The sequence below is a fragment of the Olea europaea genome, unplaced genomic scaffold (assembly GCF_002742605.1).
Source record: "Olea europaea var. sylvestris unplaced genomic scaffold, O_europaea_v1 scaffold309, whole genome shotgun sequence".
Taxonomy (NCBI): Eukaryota; Viridiplantae; Streptophyta; class Magnoliopsida; order Lamiales; family Oleaceae; genus Olea; species Olea europaea.
The window spans coordinates 123,575-143,025 of NW_019249636.1; the positions used below are offsets into that span (position 1 = coordinate 123,575).

The following is a 19,451-nucleotide window of genomic DNA, read 5'->3' on the forward strand; positions in this document are numbered from 1 at the left end:
TCTTGTTAATTAATTAATTAATTAATTTTTGTTGGCATTGATTTTTTTCTTATAATTAATAAATGAAGTTGATTAAATAAATAAACATATGAATTTTTTTGTTGTAAGTTATTAAAAAAATTATATTTCATTGTGCAGATATGATAATCCCCGTCTGTTATTTCGGTGATTTCGAATTGAATGAAAATAATTGATGGGAATGGAGATAGATGAGTGACATATGTGGTTGTATCGCAATTCCCATAGCAGAGAATACATCATACTCAGAAGTGTACAACGATTTGCAAAATAAGCTGAATGTCGATCAATCTCAATACAATATGCAACTGAGATATTTATTCAACGATTATGGGGATTCATCCATTCCGATTCCACCGATATTCATTACTAATGATGCTGAATTGAATTATCTATTAGAATTAAATAAAATGCATCGAACTCCGACTGTTCTTGGTGTAACTTTAGTTAAGAAGGATGTTGTTGAAGGTGAACGCGAAAATTCAGATAGGGCGGATAATAATGGCCGAGATTTTTAGGAGACAGTGGAGACAGTTCCTGCGGATGATATAGTTATTCCTGAGATAGTTGCTCCTGATTGTTATGTCGCTGTTACGCACAGAATTCTGTCGACAGTTGAAGACAATGAGAATATAAATGATTTTACAAATGAGAATTTGATTATTTTATCCCGACAGAGACATGAGCCGGGTGGGAGCTCAGAGGTTGGAACAAGTGGACCGTCCTCCAATTCTTCCCGTGTGGCTCCCGATGATGAGGACTTATATGTCGAGCAACTGTTTGAAATCAAGAAAGATTTGCAGAAAGCTGTGCACCGGCTGACATTAAAATATAACTTTGAGTTCAAGGTAAAGAAATCAAACAAGTTATTGTTGACAATTGCCTACGTAGACGACAATTACAATTGGCGCTTGAGAGCAACTAAGATAGACACGAATGAGTACTTCGTAATTCGCAAGTATTCATGGGAACATACTTGTGAAGTGGGAATTCTTCGAAACGATCACAGGCAAGCTCGAGCATGATTTATTGGTCGACAGATAATACACAAGTATTAGGACCCACATACGATTTACAGAACTTCGGACATCATTAATGACGTCCGTCGAGAGTATGAAGTGGTTATGAGCTACCAGAAAGCCTGAAAGGCCAACGAATGTGCGTTGGAGGATTTAATGAGATTGGCTGAGGAGAACTATGCTAAATTGGCCAAGTATTGCCATAACATGGGGACAACTAATCCCGGCACGACATTTTTTATCAAGACGGGGGGCGATAATTGTTTTAAGTATTTCTTCATGGCTCTCGAACAATGTATTCGGGGTTTTCGAAATGCAATGTGACCCATAATTCTAGTTGATGATACAATTCTGAAAGCTAAGTATTAAGGGAAATTAATTATTGCTACATATCAAGACGCCAACATCCAAATTTACTATATTGCATTCGGCATAGTTGACAACGAGAATGATCTATCCATGCGTTGGTTCTTTTCTAAACTAAGGGAGGTGATCAGGGAAGTCGAAGACCTTGCCTTTGTAACCGATCGGGGACAATCTATAATAAACTATATCGTTGAAGTTTTTCTCAAGGCACATCACGGGTATTGCATGTAACCCTATACAAGGTAATTTGAAGACTAGGTATCGGGGTAAAGACATTGTTTCATTGTTCAGGAGAGTAGCCGAAGCTTGTAGTGCTGAGGAGTGTAATAAGTTCATGTTCGAGATAGGAAGTAAATCATTACTGGCGTTGGAGTATCTAACGAACATGGGGACGGACATTGGGCGCGGTCATACTTTTCAGGACGTCGATACAACATGATGATGTGGAATAACGCGGAGTCTCTCAATGCATTGTTTAAGAAGGATCGAGAGTTACCAATTCTCGCAATGATTGAGAACATTCGTAACAAGTTGCAACAGTGGTTTCATGATCGTCTTTCGGCATCACAGAGTTGTACTAGCGTGTTGGCCCCAGCTCAAGATGAGAAACTCTTTAAGGCGGCAAAGGTTGTGAGGAAGTTGAATGTGGAAGTACTAGATGAGTTTCGCTTCTCCGTGCAATGTGCACGTAATACGACATATATGGTGGACTTGACTGATAACATAAGTACTTGTACGAGATTTCAGTTAGAGAGTTTTCCATGTGAGCATGCAGTTGCTGTAGCCATGTATCGAGACTTTGCAGTGAGAACGTTATGCTCTTTGTATTATACAACTGAGTCTTGGAGAACAGCATATGCTGAGACTATATTTCCTCTGCCGAATAAAGTCGAGTGGAAAGTTCCCTAGCACATTCTCCCGTTTGATACGTTGTTTTCACCAGCAGTTGAACCGCATGGTCCTGGACGTCCAAGTACATTTAGAATACAATCTACTGGAGAGTTTCCTTGACCGCGTCGGTATGGTAGGTGCAGAGCCATATGGTATATTTGGCAATTTTGTAACAGTCAAATTCCCCTAAATGATAATTAGACAGGTACATTAAATGAATAATATTTTCATTTCCTTTACACTGTTCAATATTTATTCTTGATAAATGTTATTTATAATGATTCATATGAAAAAAATAGTTCAATACTTGGCATATGTGTAAAAAAAAAATAATAAATCAACTTACAAAAAAATAATTAAATTTCCAATCTAAATGTTATATATATTGAACACAAATTTACAATTATTTCATAATCACAAAAAATAATTAAATTTACAATTCAAATGTTACATATATTTAACACAAATTTACGAGTCACCATTAAATTCGAACAAATCACAAGCTAACTTCTTTCTCCAATTCTGTATCCACGATTGGTTGATTCCATCAATCTTATGTCCTATACTTAAAAATTCAACGTACTTAACGGCGAATATGCCGTAGACACCCCTACAATTGAACAAGAATGGATCAGTTCAATACTTTGTAACTAAAAATTAAATCTGAAATATGAAAACAACAAAGTTCAAACACTTATCATATGGATTGTCGCGCTATCGTCATGTTCCGAGCGATCCGCAGTCTATCCTGTACAGGCCATCATAGGAACAATTACAGCTATGAAACTCTAGGTGTTGCTCGAGCTGGCCTTGTGTCAAATATGATGATCTAGGTCGTACACATATATATAGTCGTGTTAGCAAAAATAATCTCCAGCGTAACATAGTAATTATTGATGCACGCTGAAATGTACATATGTGTACAACCCTTCCATGATTTTTCCCCGACACTTGACGACATCCTTACGACCCACTCGAGCATATATTCTGGCACCGTGTACTCGTTACCCATAAGTTGGAGCGACTGATACTCTATGGTAATGGCACGCAAGAACTTGATTTTTAATATGACTCGATCGTGGACGTCAAATGATTTTGGATGTCTTTGAACTCGAACTCGCAGCAAGTCCATGGCTAGGTCGATGTGCTGCATCAGGAAACACCATAAAAATTATAAGTTATTCATTTAATAAACGCAAAGTGACGTATATATAAAAAACATGAAATGAATACTTTACTTACATCGTCGATGAGCCAAGCTCTCGACGTGGTGATATCGTGGAACTACTTGTAAGCCTCCAAGACCATTCTCTGACCTATCGTGTGGCTAACTCAGAAAAAAATAGAAAAATGTTAAAATAAGCATAGACGAGTTAGTGTACAGTACTTACCACTCAGTCTCGAACGTTTTCCACTTGGCGTGGTCCACCTCCCTGAATAAGTTCGGGTGCGTCCCATCGATGAACGTCCTCCTCTTGGCCTCAGCCATGAAGGGAAAAACAACATACTATGATAGCACTCTCGACCTCTTACCGACCACCTGCTCCGTCTCATCAACAGCATGTCTCTTGTCCTCAATCACGACGGGCGTCCTCTCGACCTACGGTCCGGGGACCACCACCCTATCGTCCGATGCCATTGAGGCCACCTCCGTCCCTCCCATCGGGGCCACACCTTCCGCAACTCCCATCGGGGCCCCCCTCCCCATCCATAGACAATCACAATGATTCTAATGTCTCATCACGCCAAAAATGTAGGTAACCCCCCTCTCCATCACCATCTCTGCCACCATCTCGATTATTCATCTCCACCATCCCCTCTATCCCCCCATCGCTTGCTGGCTAAATCTCCTCTAAGTGTCGTTACCGTATCCTGAAGTTCGACAACGTAAGATCGTAGCATTCCAACACATGGGATAGATCGTCAACCCTCCCTGTCAACTCTCGTCCAAGATCATCGACCATCTCCGTCAACTCTTATCGTGGCGCCTCGACGACCTCTATTATAAATCCAGTCAGACGGGTATACAAATCATCACTGTGTGCAGGAGATACACGGGGGAGGTGTCTGGACGAGGGAGAAGGAGATACCCTCAGCGACGACGATGCCCTCGACGACGACGATGCTCTCAGCGGAGGTAATGACAATGGCGGGGACGATACTCTTGGCAGAGGTGATCGTCGATCAGCTGGACCACCCTCCTACACAAATAACAACATTAAAAATTATTCAATAAATTTATACAAAACGATATTCAATAAATTATATTTAATTCACATACCCAATCTTGATCTAGGCTCGAATCAAATATCTCCTCGTCTTGGGTATGCGAAACGCCTAAATCCCGCACAACACCCTGAGCTTCCTCTTCCATTAAAGGCGTCAACTCAAGTATGACTTCAAGCTGACATATTGACATTTCAACTAGTTAACGATCATGTAAATAGATTTTAAACTACGTATAATATAAACCATAAATGCATAATACTTACCTGAGGATCGTCGAGGAGGGCCGATAATTGTTTCCCAGTGGGACATCCGTCCGCTCACGATGATCTCCAATGATGCATTCGAGGGCATCGTGTCTTCCCTCACTTTGCAAGGCTGGCCCCTAGTACAGGGACTGTTTCATACACCCAAATCTGCAACAACACATACATTTATTATGCATAAATGTGATATACTAAAACTTTAACTTTGATTATATTAAACATTTACCTGCATCGCTAAAGGTAATCCATATGTATCGTATTTACGCATTGACCCCTTGGGCCTCGAGTGTGATCTGGTGAAAATATATACAGTGTATTCGTAGCATCTCCGATCTCATGGTTAGTTGTTGAATGCATCGATGTCGTCAACAACTTGCAAATGAAAAATGTCGATGGCAGCCTTCTTGTAATGATACCTCATCCACTCTCGAGGATGTAGACTAGCCCAAGTTTCAATCTATCTAGCATCTGATCGTACCCCCTGATCGCGACCATCAACTTAGGTAGAAGCACCGACCCATGTCCCTGGAAGTACGTCTCGTACAGCCTATTGCTTCTCTCAATGGCTGCATTGTCGTCTGTAATCCTCAGTCCAGTGATCAAGGTAAACTTAAACATCGAGAAACTAACGACCTTGCTCCCGAGGTCGAAGTGGAGGGAATCGCCGTCGACTGGCCTCAGAAGCCGCCATAGAAGTGCATCGATGATCCATCCTGAGTACTGCACCTCTAGCAACTGGTACAGTGGCCACAAGAAGGACTGTCGTAGCATATCTCCCTGCTGATCATCGAGTAGCTCTAACACAGCAGTAAAACTCTCAAAACTATTATTTCAAGTAGCTTTCCCCGCTATCCGTCTTAACTTCCCATCTAAATGATACTCCATCCAGCAAAAATTCAAATGTTAGAATATTGAACAAGAGATAATAAAATAATGCATAATCTCAAAAAATCAAGGGAACCGAATTCTAACTATCATACAATACACAAGACATTGTTGCCAATAACAAAATAAATTCAATACAAATGTAAAAAATAATTAATTAAATTAAAATACAAATTAATGAGATTTTCAACAAAAGGAAATTATTAGTATTTAAAGAATACAAAAAAAATTAAAAATTAAAGATTAAATATATTTTCAAAAAAAAATTAAAGAATATAAATATTATTTAAATAAATTTTAAAAAATTAAAGGATATAAAAATTAAATAAATAAATAACATAATTATTATTTAATCAAATTAAAATTTTAAAGAAAATTAATCTTGTATTAATCATTTGGAAAATATATTTAAATTTTTTTAATTAAATACATCTTTAAAAAAATTAAAGTATATAAATACTATTTAAATAAATTAGGAAACAAAATCAAAGATTATTTCATAAAAAAAAAGGAACAAAATAAATTCTGACACTTTTTTAAATTCTGAAGAGCTTGACTTGTCACTAATTGAAGCTACATAGAACAGATCTACAAAAAAATAAAAAATAAAGAGAGAGAGAGAGAGAGAGATGAACCAGATTAATTTAATGCTTAAGAAAGCTGTGAAACAAGCTTGTGGAAACAATTCGTCGGCCAAAAGACTGTTAACAGTCTCTGACCCAACTGTTAACAGTCGACGTTTCGGCCAGAAATCGCCATTTTCGACGATGAGACGTTCGAAAAATTACAAGAAATTCACATTTTCCACCTAAGCATGATCCTCACAATCTAACTACTCATGCATCAAATCTAATTAAACCGAATAAATGTAAAAAAAAAAAAAAATCAACTGATTATAAACAACAAAAATTACAAATTTGTGTGAGAAAACTAACCGAAATAGTTTCGCCCGGTGTAGATATGAGCTGTCTGGTTGTTGATCAAAGTCTTTGTGGCGTCGGTGGTTTCGACTAGTGGGTGATCGGACTATTTTTGTGGAAACTGTGGCGTCGATTTTCTTTGGGTCGGTCGGTTAGAGGGGCCTTCGAAAACAGTTTGTAATGTTGAAGGGTAAAATCGCCCTTTTGTGGAGAAAATACACAGAAATGACTCACCGACTATAGCAAATTTTAACATTGGCATTTGACCCATTAAATCAATTAACAAAAAATTTAGTTAAAAAATAACTTTACACACAAAATGGCGATTTTACTTTTCAACATTACAAACTGTTTTCCAAGGCCCCTCTAATTGATCGATCCAAAGAAAATCGACGCCACAGTTGCCACAAAAACAATCCGATCAACTACCGGCCGAAACCACCGACGCCACAGTTACTTCGATCAACGACCAGACAACACCTATTTACCACCGGGGGAAATTATTTCGGTTCGTTTTCTCGCACAAATTTGTAATTTTTGTTGTTTACAATCAATTGAATTTTTTCACATTTATTCAGTTTAATTATATTTGATGCATGAGTAGTTAGATTGTGTGGGTCATGTTTGGGTGGAAAATGTGATTTTTTTTGGACATCTCATCGTCGAAAATGATGATTTTCGGCAAAGAGAGGAAAGAGGAAAAGACGTCGACTGTTAACAGCTGGGCTTGACTATTGACAGTCTTGGTCCAACTATTAACAGTCTTTTGGTCAACTGTTAACTGTCAGTTAACAGTTTGACCCAACTGTTAACATTTAATTTTTTTAAAAAAATATATTTAATTTTTTAAAAATATATTGTCCAAATATACAGTAGATTAATTTTCTTTATAATTAATTAATTAATTTTTATTTAATTAAATAATAATTATGTTATTATTTTTTTATTTTTTATAATTTTCTTTTATTTATATAATTTAATTATTGAATATTATCTGAAATTAATAATTTATTTTGTTCCTTTTTTATGAAATAATTTTTGATTTTGTTTCCTAATTTATTTAAATAATATTTATATACTTTAATTTTCTTTAAAATGTATTTAATTTTAATTTTTTTTTTGTAAATATATTTTTCAAATGATTAATACAAGATTAATTTTCTTTATAATTTTAATTTGATTAAATAATAATTATGTTATTTATTTAATTTTTATGTTCTTTAATTTTTTTTGAAAATATATTTAATCTTTAATTTTAATTTTTTTTGCATTCTTTAAATATTAATATTTTCCTTTTGTTGAAAATCTCATTAATTTAATTAATTATTTTTTACATTTGTATTGATATTATTTTGTTATTAGCATCAGTGTTTTGCGTATTGTATGGTAGTTAGAATTCGATTCCCTTGATTTTTTGAGATTATGCATGATTTTATTATCTTTTGTTCAATATTCTAACATTTGAATTTTTTCTGGATGGAGTATCATTTAGATAGGGAGTTAAGACGGATGAAGCTACTTGGAACAGTAGTTTTGAGAGTTTTACTACTATGTTGGAGCTGCTCGATGATCAGCATAGAGATATGCTACGACAGTCCTTCTTGTGACCACTGTACCAGTTGCGAGAGGTGCAGTACTCAGGATATATCATCGATGCACTTCTATGGCGACTTCTGAGGCCAATCGACGACGATTTTCTCCACTTCAACCTCGGGGGCAAGGTCGTCAGTTTCTCGATGTTTAAGTTTACCTTGATCACTGGACTGAGGATTACGGGCGACGATGCAGCCATTGAGAGAAGCAATAGACTATATGAGTTGTACTTCTAGGGACAGGGGTCGGTGCTTCTACCTGAGTTGATGGTCGCGATCAGGGGGTGCGATCAGATGCTAGATAGATTGAAGCTTGAGCTAGTCTACATCCTCGAGAGTGTGTGAGGTGTCATCACAAGAAGACTGTCATCGACATTTTTCATTTGCAAGTTGTTGGCGACATTGATGCGTTCAACAACTATCCATGGGGTCGAAGATGCTACGAAGACACCGTACATGTTTTCACCAGATCACACTCGAGGCCCAAGGGTCAATGTGTAAATACGATACATATGGATTGCCTTTAGCGGTGCAGGTAAATATTTAATATAATCAAAGTTAAAGTTTTAGTATATTACATTTATGCATAATAAATGTATGTGTTGCAGATTTGGGTGTATGAGACAATCCTTGTACTGGGGGCTAGCTTTGCGAAGCGAGGGAAGACACGATGCCCTCGGATGCATCATTGGAGATCATCACGAGCGGACGGATGTACCACTGGGAAACAGTTATCGGCCCGCCTTGACGATCCTCAGGTAAGTATTATGCATTTGTGATTTATATTATACGTAGTTTAAAATCTGTTTACATGATCGTTAATTAGTTGAAATGTCAATATGTCAGCTTGAAGTCATGCCTGAGTTGACTCCTTCGATGGAAGAGGAAGCTCAGGGTGTTGTACGGAATTTAGGCGTTTCGCACACCCAAGACGAGGAGATTTCTGATCCGAGCCTGGATCGAGATTGGGTATGTGAATTAAATATAATATATTGAATATCATTTTGTATAAATTTATTAAATAATTTTTAATGTTGTTATTTATGTAGGAGGGCGGTCCAGCTGATCGACGATTACCTCCGCCGAGTGTATCAACGATCACAATAGTGATTTGTATGCCCGTCTGACTGGATTTATAGCGGAGGAGGTTGGCGCGCTACGACGAGAGTTGACGAAAAAGGTCGATAATCTGGAACGAGAGTTGACGGGGAGGGTCAACGATCTGACAGGGAAGGTCGACTATCTGACAGGGAAGGTCGACGATATCGGACGAGAGTTGACAAAGAGGGTTGACGATTTATCCCATGATGTTGGAATGCTACGGTCTTGCGTTGTGGACCTTCAGGATACGGTAATGTCACTTAGAGAAGATTTAGCTTACAGGTGATGGGGGGACAGGGGGGATGGTGGAGATGATGATCGAGAGGGTGGTAGAGATGGTATGAAGAGGGGGGTCACCCACATTTTTGGCGTGATGAGACATTAGAATCATTGTGGTTGTTTATGGAGACAGGGGGTGGCCCCGATGGGAGGTGAGGAGAAGGAGGAGGTGGCCTTGATGGCATCGGACGCCCATCGTTATTGAGGGTAAGAGACATGCTGTTGATGAGACGGAGTAGGTGGTCAGTGATAAGTGCGTTTTTGTGCACTTACTTAATGCACAAATATGACTAAATTACGAGCAAAATAATTTAATTGTGGCTTAAATTCATTCAATTGTTGGATTGTAGGGTATAATAATGGACTTGATGGAATTCATGAGAAAAAGAAGCAAAAAGGACCAAAATGAATCAAATTGAAAGTTCGGGGACCAAGTTGCAAATAATTCATAGATGAGACGGGCAATGGAATGAAGATTCAAGAGTGTTAGAGGTCAATTAGATAAGGAAAGGAGTCAAAGAGGTGAAATATGATCGAAATATTATCAAGTATCAACTTTCAGGCGAAAAAGCTATGCTTGTGATTTTTGGCCTCTACTTGAGAATCATTTTTGGCATAGTAAACATCAGAATTTGAGAAAGCCTATTTCTATCAAAAGTTTAGATCTTTGAGTTTTCTTCCCAATTCACTTTGAATCACTTCAATTGAAGATCAGGAGAGAAAGTTATAACCAAAATGCTAAAAATTGTCCGGCAGAAAGAATGACATAACATGCGGTCGCATGGTAGAAACTTCTATGCGGTCGCGAATGCCAAGGTAGGGAATTAAAACGCCAATTCCCATAAGCCTATGCGATCGTATTGGTATCATAGGTTATACATATGCGGTCGCATAGGTATATTCTGGGGGTCGATTCTTCAGTTTTCTTTTTGCGTTATAATTGTTTTGAAAATCGATTGGGACGCGATATAAAAACCTAGAGCCATCATATTTTGAGGGAGAACGCATTGGAAGGCAAGAAACCACATATTGGGGAGGATTTTGAGCGTAAGTAACGAGGAATTGCACAAGAATTTTCAAGATTTATCAAGTATTCATAATCCGGTGATATTCTTTCTTCAAAATCTGATGTATTCTTAGTTTATCAATGCTGGGCTAGATTTTCATGTACTAAGAGATCGATGTACCATGCGATTTGATCTTTAATTTTCTAGTTTTTCAATTGGACATTAAAGACACGTTTTGATTGTTTTGAATGATTTATAGGCAATTTTTGTTCCCGCAATTAAGGGCCCATAATTGTATGAGTTTACATGGCTTATTCTTGCATTCGAAAAAATTGGAATAGATTCGACATAATATAAATCATTGTAGAGTCCGATAGGGGATAGAAATATACGACTATGCCCTACGCGAATTTTTAAGTGTTCACAATACCGCATGCATTTTTATATATGCACTTGTCATAGAAATATAGGTCGGTGGTATGTAAAAATAGGTTCGATACATCTTGAGAGAGAGTATTGGATAGATTAGGAGCACTGATTCATCAATAATTTAAGTGTGTTGTCACATTGTGAAATTATGGTTAAGGTGATAATTGCATGGGAAATCGTGATCTTAGTGTTTTTAATTTCCATTGAATACAACCAATTTGAACTCTAACATATAATTTTCATTTTAATTCATTAAAATATCGTTTTGCATATTTGAATTCATTCCAATCTTAAATTTTGCATAATTAGGGTTTTCATAACATTAGGGTTTTCTTTTTAAAATTAGGGTTTATTTAGTTAGATATTCATGTTGAGTAATTTCGTTTCGGTTAAGGCTACACTTTGTAAAATTGAACTACTCAATCTCTGTGGGATGATATTCGGATTCTAAAAATCCACTTTATTACTTGTTAACGTACCGTACACTTGCGGTGATTTTAACTGAAAGAAAATATTTCGTGAACAAGTTTTTGGTGTCGTTGTCGGGGATTGAGTATTTGTTTAATTTTATCTAAATTGGCACTAATTCAGATATCCATAATTACATTTCCTGTTACCTTGTTGTGTTTTATTTAAATTAATTCCATTTTAGTTTGTTCTAGTTATTATTTAATTTTAACATCTAAGCACTCTTATTAACTCTTCTTGCAAATTTGCATGATAAGATTTGCTGAAGGAGACTGACACCAGCTGATCCAGAAATCGAACAAACTTTCCATCGAAGGCAGCGAGAAAATAGAGAGGCACATCAACGAATGGCTAACGTGCAGAATAATCCAATTTTTCTGGCCAATGAAGAAGGGGCAGCGGATGAAGGAAATATGCTCGTGAGAGATTTCATGACCCCTCAGATAATTCAAAGCTAGTCAACCATCGTATATCCACCATTTGGACAGCCGAACTTTCAACTGAAGACTAATGTAATACAATTATTTCAAAACGATCATCAACTCTATGAAAGGACTGAAGAGAATCCACACACACATGTTTCGCGTTTTCTGGAGATGAGCCAACACTTCAGATATCAAGGAATTTTAGACGATGCAATAAGATTAAGGTTCTTCCCATATACACTGCGCAACAAGGCAATTGAATGGCTGGATTCGCAACCAATTGCAAGCACACCGCATGGAATGATCTAGCACAAAAATTATGCACTAAGTTCTTCCCACCTGCTAAGATCGCGAAGCTCAAGCACGACATCTCTATTTTTTGCCAAGGCGACTCTAAAAATTTTAATAAAACCTGGAATTGGTTCAAGAATATGCTGCAAAAGTGTCCACACCATGGGATTAGCAAGGGACTTCAAGTCCAATACTTCTATGCGGGATTACTTCCAGCCTTTAAAAGCATGGTTGACTCATCATCGAATGGATCACTGTCCACAAAGACAATTGATGAGGCACTGAAACTTTTCGAGACCATGGCCACTGCTTCAACTATGTGGACATCGGAACGAGCAGTTCAAAAGAAGACACCAGGGGTATATGAAATGGACGTCTATTCCGCCTTGTCAGCAAAAACTGATTCATTAATTCACAAGGTGGAATACATGACACAATCAGATAACACGGCACAGTCGAAAAAGACCAGTTGTGAAGAATGTGGAGCTGAGCATGTAACAGCAGAATGTTCAATCTTGGTATAAGGAGTAGAGCAGGTAGATTATGCTCAATGGGGATAGCAGCAACAAAATAACACATGGGAAAACATTTAATCCGAGTTGGAAGAAGCATATCCCAACTTCTCGTGGAGCAACTAGAATCAAAACAAGCCACAGGGACAATTTCAACAGCAAGAGAAGAAACCTCAGTTGGAAGAAATAATAGGAAAATTCATGGAGAAGGTTGAAGCTACACTTCAGAACCAAAATGCAGCTATCAAAAATTTAGAAACTCAGGCGGGACAATTAGCCATAGCATTGACTGGCAGAGCACCGAGAAACTTGCCAAGTAACACGAAAATAAACCCGAATGAGCATGCTAAGGCAATTACAACTCAAACTGGAAAGTAGCTACCAGAAATATATGTAAAAATGCCAGGTGCAAATCAAGAAACAGAATTCCCAACTATAGAAAAACCTTTAAAGCATGATGAATAGATGGAGGAATCCATCCCAGCTGAAAAATCGGACAACCCTCACGAACCTCTCATACCTTTTCCACAGAGGCTAAAAATGCAGAAGTTGGAGCAGCAATACAAGAAATTTCTTGAAGTTTTTAAGAAACTCCACATCAACATCCCACTCGCCGATGCATTATTCTAGATGCCTAGCTACGCAAAGTTTCTGAAGAACATACTATCAAATAAACGCAAGCTAGGGGATCACGAAACAATAATGTTAACAGAGGAATGCAGCGCCAGAATTCAGAAAAATCTCCCACCAAAATTGAAAGATCCAGGGAGTTTTACTGTTCCTTATTCTATTGGTGAAGTTCATTTTGATAAAGCTTTGTGTGATCTTGGTGCAAGTATTAATTTAATGCCTCTATCTATTTTTAGAAAACTTAACTTGGGAGAGGCTAAGGCAACTACTATAACGCTCTAGCTGGCTGACAGATCGTTAACACATCCTAGGGGAATAATTGAAGATGTGCTTGTTCAGGTGGAAAAATTCATATTCCCTGCGGATTTCCTAATCTTGAACATGGAAGAAGACAAGGATATTCCATTGATACTGGACAGACCATTTTTGGCAACAGGAAGAGCCTTGATCGACGTTCAGCACGGGCAACTGATAGTGAGATTGGGAGTAGAGCAGATCTCATTTAATGTCTTCAAGGCAATGAAACTACCTGTAGAAACAGACAACTGTTTCCAAATTGACGTGATTGATACAGTGATCCAAGACTCCTTTTTGCTACACAACCCATCAGATGCATTGCACATTCGCAGTCAACGTAGTCTGATTCAATGGAGATAGAAACTTGTGCAAGGTTTCTGGCTGCCAACCCACCTATACACAAAAAATGCATTTTGAGGAGCTTAGAACAGGACCTACGAAACCACTACCATCCATTCAGCAGCCACCGAAATTAGAACTCAAGCAGTTACCACCATACCTCAGATATACTTACTTGGGAGAATCATGTACACTCCCTGTGATCATTTGAAACACAGTCAGCGAAGTGGAAAAAGAGAAACTGCTTAGGGTGCTTAGGAAGAATAAGACAGCAATTGGATGGACCATAGTAGATATCAAATGGATTAGCCCCTCAATGTACATGCATAAGATTCTCATGGAAGAGAATTTTCAACCAACCATAGAAAGTCAGCGAAGGTTGAACCCAAATATGAAAGAAGTGGTCAAAGCAGAGGTACTCAAACTTCTTAATGTTGGAATCATATATCCGATATCAGATAGTGCTTGGACTAGCCCAGTTCAAGTGGTGCCAAAGAAAGGAAGAATAACGGTAGTACCCAATGAGAAGAATGAGTTGATATCAACTAGAACAGTCACAGGATGGAGGGTTTGCATTGATTACCGCAAATTTATTGCAGCAACAAGGAAAAATCACTTTCCCCTTCTGTTTATAGACCAAATGCTGGAGAGATTGGTAGGTCACTCACATTACTGCTTCCTCGACGGGTATTCGAGTCACAATCAGATACCAATGGCACAGACGATCAAGAGAAAACTACATTCACTTGCCCGTACGGTACTTTTGCATACTCTAGAATGCCTTTCCGCCTTTGCAACGCCCCTGCCATTTTGCAACGTTGTATGATGGCAATTTTCTCAGACATGATAGAGAAATTTATTGAGATATTTATGGATGACTTCTCAGTCTTCATTTGACGAGTGTTTTGAACACTTGAATCTGGTATTACAAAGATGCAGGGACACCAATTTAGTATTAAACTGGGAAAAATGCCACTTCATGGTGCAAGAGGGGATCGTGCTTGGGCATCAGGTCTCAGCAAAAGGGATTGAGGTGGACAAAGCAAAGATTCAAGTTATTGAAAAGTTACCACCACCAACATCAGTTAAAGGGGTTCGCAGCTTCTTGGGACATGCTGGATTCTACAGGAGATTCATAAAAGATTTTTCAAAAATCACCAAGGCTCTCAGCGTCGGTAATTGTAGCACCTGATTGGGAATTGCCTTTCGAGTTAATGTGCAATGCTAGGGATCATGCCATAGGCGCAATATTGGGGCAGCGAAAGAACAAGATTTTCCATGTAATATATTACGCAAGCCGTACATTGAATGATGTCCAGATCAACTACGCGACCACTGAAAAGGAGATCTTAGTGGTGGTCTATGCCTTTGACAAATTCAGATCATATCTCGTGGGGTCTAAGGTCGGTCTACATAGATCACGTTACATTGAAATATCTAATGACAAAGAAGGATGCCAAGCCGAGGCTAATCCGTTGGGTGTTACTATTACAAGAATTCGACATTGAAATTCGGGACAAGAAGGGCAGTGAAAACGTGGTAGCAGATCACCTATCGAGATTAGAATAAGAGCCTAAAACGTCAGTGGAAATCAATGAAATTTTTTAGATGAGCAGATGTTCAATGCAGAAGAAGTCCCATGGTATGCAGGCATCATCAATTATTTGGCTAGGTCAATCCCACCGCCAGATTACTCAAGTCACCAGAAGAAGAAGGTCTTTGCCGAGCTGAAATATTATTTTTCGGAAGATCCTATTCTTTATAGGCGAGGTGCTGATTAGATTGTGAGAAGGTGTATACCTGAAGATAAAGTACCTGAAATTCTTGAGCATTGTCATTCATCTACTTATGCATATGGGGGCTTCAAAGACTATAACTAAGATTTTACAGTCAGGGTTCTATTAGCCTACATTGTTCAAAGACACCTTTGAATATGTTAAAAGGTGTGATAGGTGTCAACGCACTAGGAACATCTCAAGAAGGAATGAGATACCACTAAACAACATATTGGAAGTAAAGATGTTTGACGTATGGGGAATCGATTTTATGGGACCATTTTCCCCATCATTTTCAAATCAGTACATCCTGGTAACAGTTGATTATGTGTCAAAATGGGTAGAGGCAGTTGTATTGCCAACGAACAACGTGAAAATGGTAATTGGATTCTTGAAGAAATACATCTTTACTAGATATGGTACACCACGAGCTTCAGTGATGGAGGCAAACATTTTTGTAATCGCCAATTTGAGTAATTATTGAGTAAATATGGGGTTAAACATCGAATTGCAACCCCACATCATCCACAAACCTGTGGGCAAGTCGAAGTGTCCAATTGGCAGCTGAAGAGAATATTAGAGGTCTCAGTAAATTCATCCTGAAAAGACTAGTCAAAAAAGTTGGACAATGCATTGTGGGCATATAGGACAACATTCAAGACACCGATAGGCATGCCTCCATTCTGCCTAGTCTTTGGAAAAGTATGCCACCTTCCAGTGGAAATAGAACACCGGGCATACTGGGCTATGAAACAATTGAACATGGATTTGAAAACTGTCGGTGAAAAGCGTTTATTGCAACTCAATGAGCTAGATGAATTAAAAATGGAAGCATATGAAAACTCGAAACTTATCAAAGAACACACCAAAAGGTGGCATGATCTACACATTCAGAGACGAGATTTCGAGGTAGGGTAGAAAGTCCTGTTATATAACTCGAGACCCAAGCTTTTTCCTGGAAAACTAAGATCAAGGTTGTTGGGCCCCTACACTGTCACTAAAGTTCTACCATATGGAGCTATACAGGTCATCCATGAAACAAAAGGAACATTCACAGTTAATGGGCAAAGGCTGAAACACACTATTGGGGCGAGGATTTCTCAAAACAAAAGTCCACCGTCTAACTCAAAATGCCTAATTAAAGCAGAAGTGGAGGAGTCGAGCTATAAACTATAAACTAGCGCTGGGTGGGAGGCAACCCACTGTATCCATTTCATTACTTTAAATTTTTGCATTAGCTTAGAAAATTTTAAATTTTCACGTTTGATTTTTTTTAGGTTTAGGTCAACGATCATCCATGCATGTCAATCGAGTCTAAGCACTACCCACACGGGTCCCTATTCTCGAGCACAAGTTAGGAATCACTGATTTAGTGTTTAGGTGATTAAATGTGAACATCACGCATTTCGAGGTAGAAAGTGTGTTTTTCAAAGTACTTCAAGGATCAAAGGGTGATTTCAATTTTAAAAAGTGATTTTGGGAACTAAGTCAATGACCTACACGTGCCCCATATGGTCTAATGTGTTTTGATAAATTTTGGGGGACGATGAAATGCCAGTTCGAAGACACAAGTTGAAAACTAAAAATTTGGGAGAAAATTTGGTCAAGGTTGAATTTTGGGGAATCAATTGTGTTCTTAAAAAATTTTCACGTGCATTTAGTTAAAAAAAAAGGACGTTTAATCTATGCGACCGCATAGACGTCTATGCGGCCGCATAGATGTGGTCAGGGCCGATTTTATCTATATGCGACCGCATAGAGTAATAACGAAAAAAAATTACTTTAAAACACATGACTCTCACACTCACATCAACACCCAGTTCCCTCTCTCTCACACGCACAACTCTCGCCCGTCTCATCCCGCGCATCTCAACACCACACCACAAACACAAGACCCACAACTCATCACAATTCATAACCCACATTACAACCCATCTTGCCATTCATCTTGTGGTGGTATAATATAATTCTAAATCCCTACAAGTTTGCAAGGTAAATTCTCGATACCAATAAATTCCGAAATTGGGAAAATTGTTTTTTTTATTTGATTGGTATTCGATGGAAGTTGGGTAATTGTGGTGTTTATGATTCATTTGTGACATTGGATGCTAGTTTAGAGAGCATCAATAGCCAAAATAGGAATAATTTCATAGTTCGATAAAATGCCTAAGTTAAACTTCTATTGCATTTTTGTGCATCTAGCGTGGCATGTGATTGATGATTGAATCGATTACCTTTTTGTGATGAATTACCACACAATTTGAATTAGAAAACACCAACACACATGTACATGGCTAGGTCACGGCTGGCTTGTCATGGCACCCTACGTCCCCTACTTTACCCCATAATTTGACACACCAAACGACATCCAATTGATTTGAAAGTTGAGTATGTGCTCCTCATTGAATTCTTCCCTATGCCCGAAGATTGCTCGGGAAAAATTCTATATTTCTCGACGACGCCCAATGTTGAAAATGCGTACTCGATCATGGATCAAATTTTCATAAATGTGCATGTTTGGGCCAAATTTTGCTAGTTTTTCTTATTGGCGCAATATTTCTACTTTCTTGAATATCATGTTTTGAATATTGTACATCAACGTGTTAAACATGCATGTTGAAGCAAGTTTGGAGGATTTGTGAAATATGTGCTTTCCTGATCTCATTCCATTTATCGTTTTTCAACAAGAAGTTTAATGAATGCTATTTTTCAACTTTGCATGCCTCCAAAACGAACCTCGAAAAGGAAAGAAAAAGTTGGCTCATCTTCCAAAACAGCCTGTACTCGAGTTCTTGAAGGCGGGATACAAAGATTTTTAAATTCTGAGACAGCAGCCTGCTATGAAAACATTGTGAGTCGGTGGATAGTAACACCAGGGAGGACGGTTAAATTAGAGGATTTTCCAGATTTTGAGTTGATCACATTGGTGGATAACTATGGGTGGGCAAAGGTAGTAGAGCAACCACATCGGATCTATGAATGGGTGGAAGAATTCTATGCAAATTTCAATGCAGAAATCGACACACCAGGGTCCCACCACTTGTACCAGACATGGGTCAAGGGACAGTGGATTATGTTCTCGCCAGAGGTTATTCATGACTATTTGATCAGCTCACATGGGATAACATAATCCCCATCCCCAGAGATTTCAATTGGAATGAAGTGGCAGAGATCCTATTGGGGCGACAAAATACATGGCCACTCCCCACCACTGCATGGCACCAAATTGAGCTGACACCATCTATAGCCATCTTGTCATTGTTTATGTGCCATAACATTGAACCAACATCGCATAGGACCACATTCACAGATCCCACAACCAGGATCATCTATTACTTGGTGCGAGGAAATAAGGTCAATCTCGCCACCTCCGCTATAATCAAATCCATCATGTGGGTACTCTGGGAGAGAGGCACAATATGCATGGCTGTTGGCATCAATATCGTACCAGGGAGGCACCTGCAAAACCCAGCCCCCCTATAAAGTGCAGTACACTGAAAGCTCAAGACAGGGCCAGAATAAAGCACAAGGAAAAATAAGAGAGCGAACGCCGCAGGTAGCAGGAAGAGTAGGGTCAGGTGCCTGCAGATCAAGAGATGCGACAAGCCCCACCACCACAGATTGAGGTGGATACACAGTTGTGGCGTCAGATATTCGCCGCCACCACGGGAACCAGTCGCGACATATAGGGTCTCCAACAGGCTATGGGGGCTTT

The 19,451-nt window shown here is 38.5% G+C and overlaps 1 protein-coding gene across 1 annotated transcript; it reads left to right on the forward strand.

The window, feature by feature from the left end:
- Positions 1-16,408: 16,408 nt before the first annotated feature.
- LOC111385114 lies at positions 16,409-16,912 on the forward strand. The gene is made up of 2 exons (XM_023009485.1): positions 16,409-16,645; positions 16,763-16,912. Exons 1-2 carry the CDS (start codon positions 16,409-16,411, stop codon positions 16,910-16,912), a joined length of 387 nt encoding a protein of 128 aa, XP_022865253.1.
- Positions 16,913-19,451: the final 2,539 nt, after the last annotated feature.

Excerpts from the sequence above, each read along its gene's own strand:
- LOC111385114 (XM_023009485.1), top strand. The coding sequence starts at position 16,409 with ATGCCTCCATTCTGCCTAGTCTTTGGAAAAGTATGCCACCTTCCAGTG. Across the intron at positions 16,646-16,762 it reads TTCAGAGACGAGATTTCGAG|GTCATCCATGAAACAAAAGG; the intron begins GTAGGGTAGAAA and ends GGAGCTATACAG.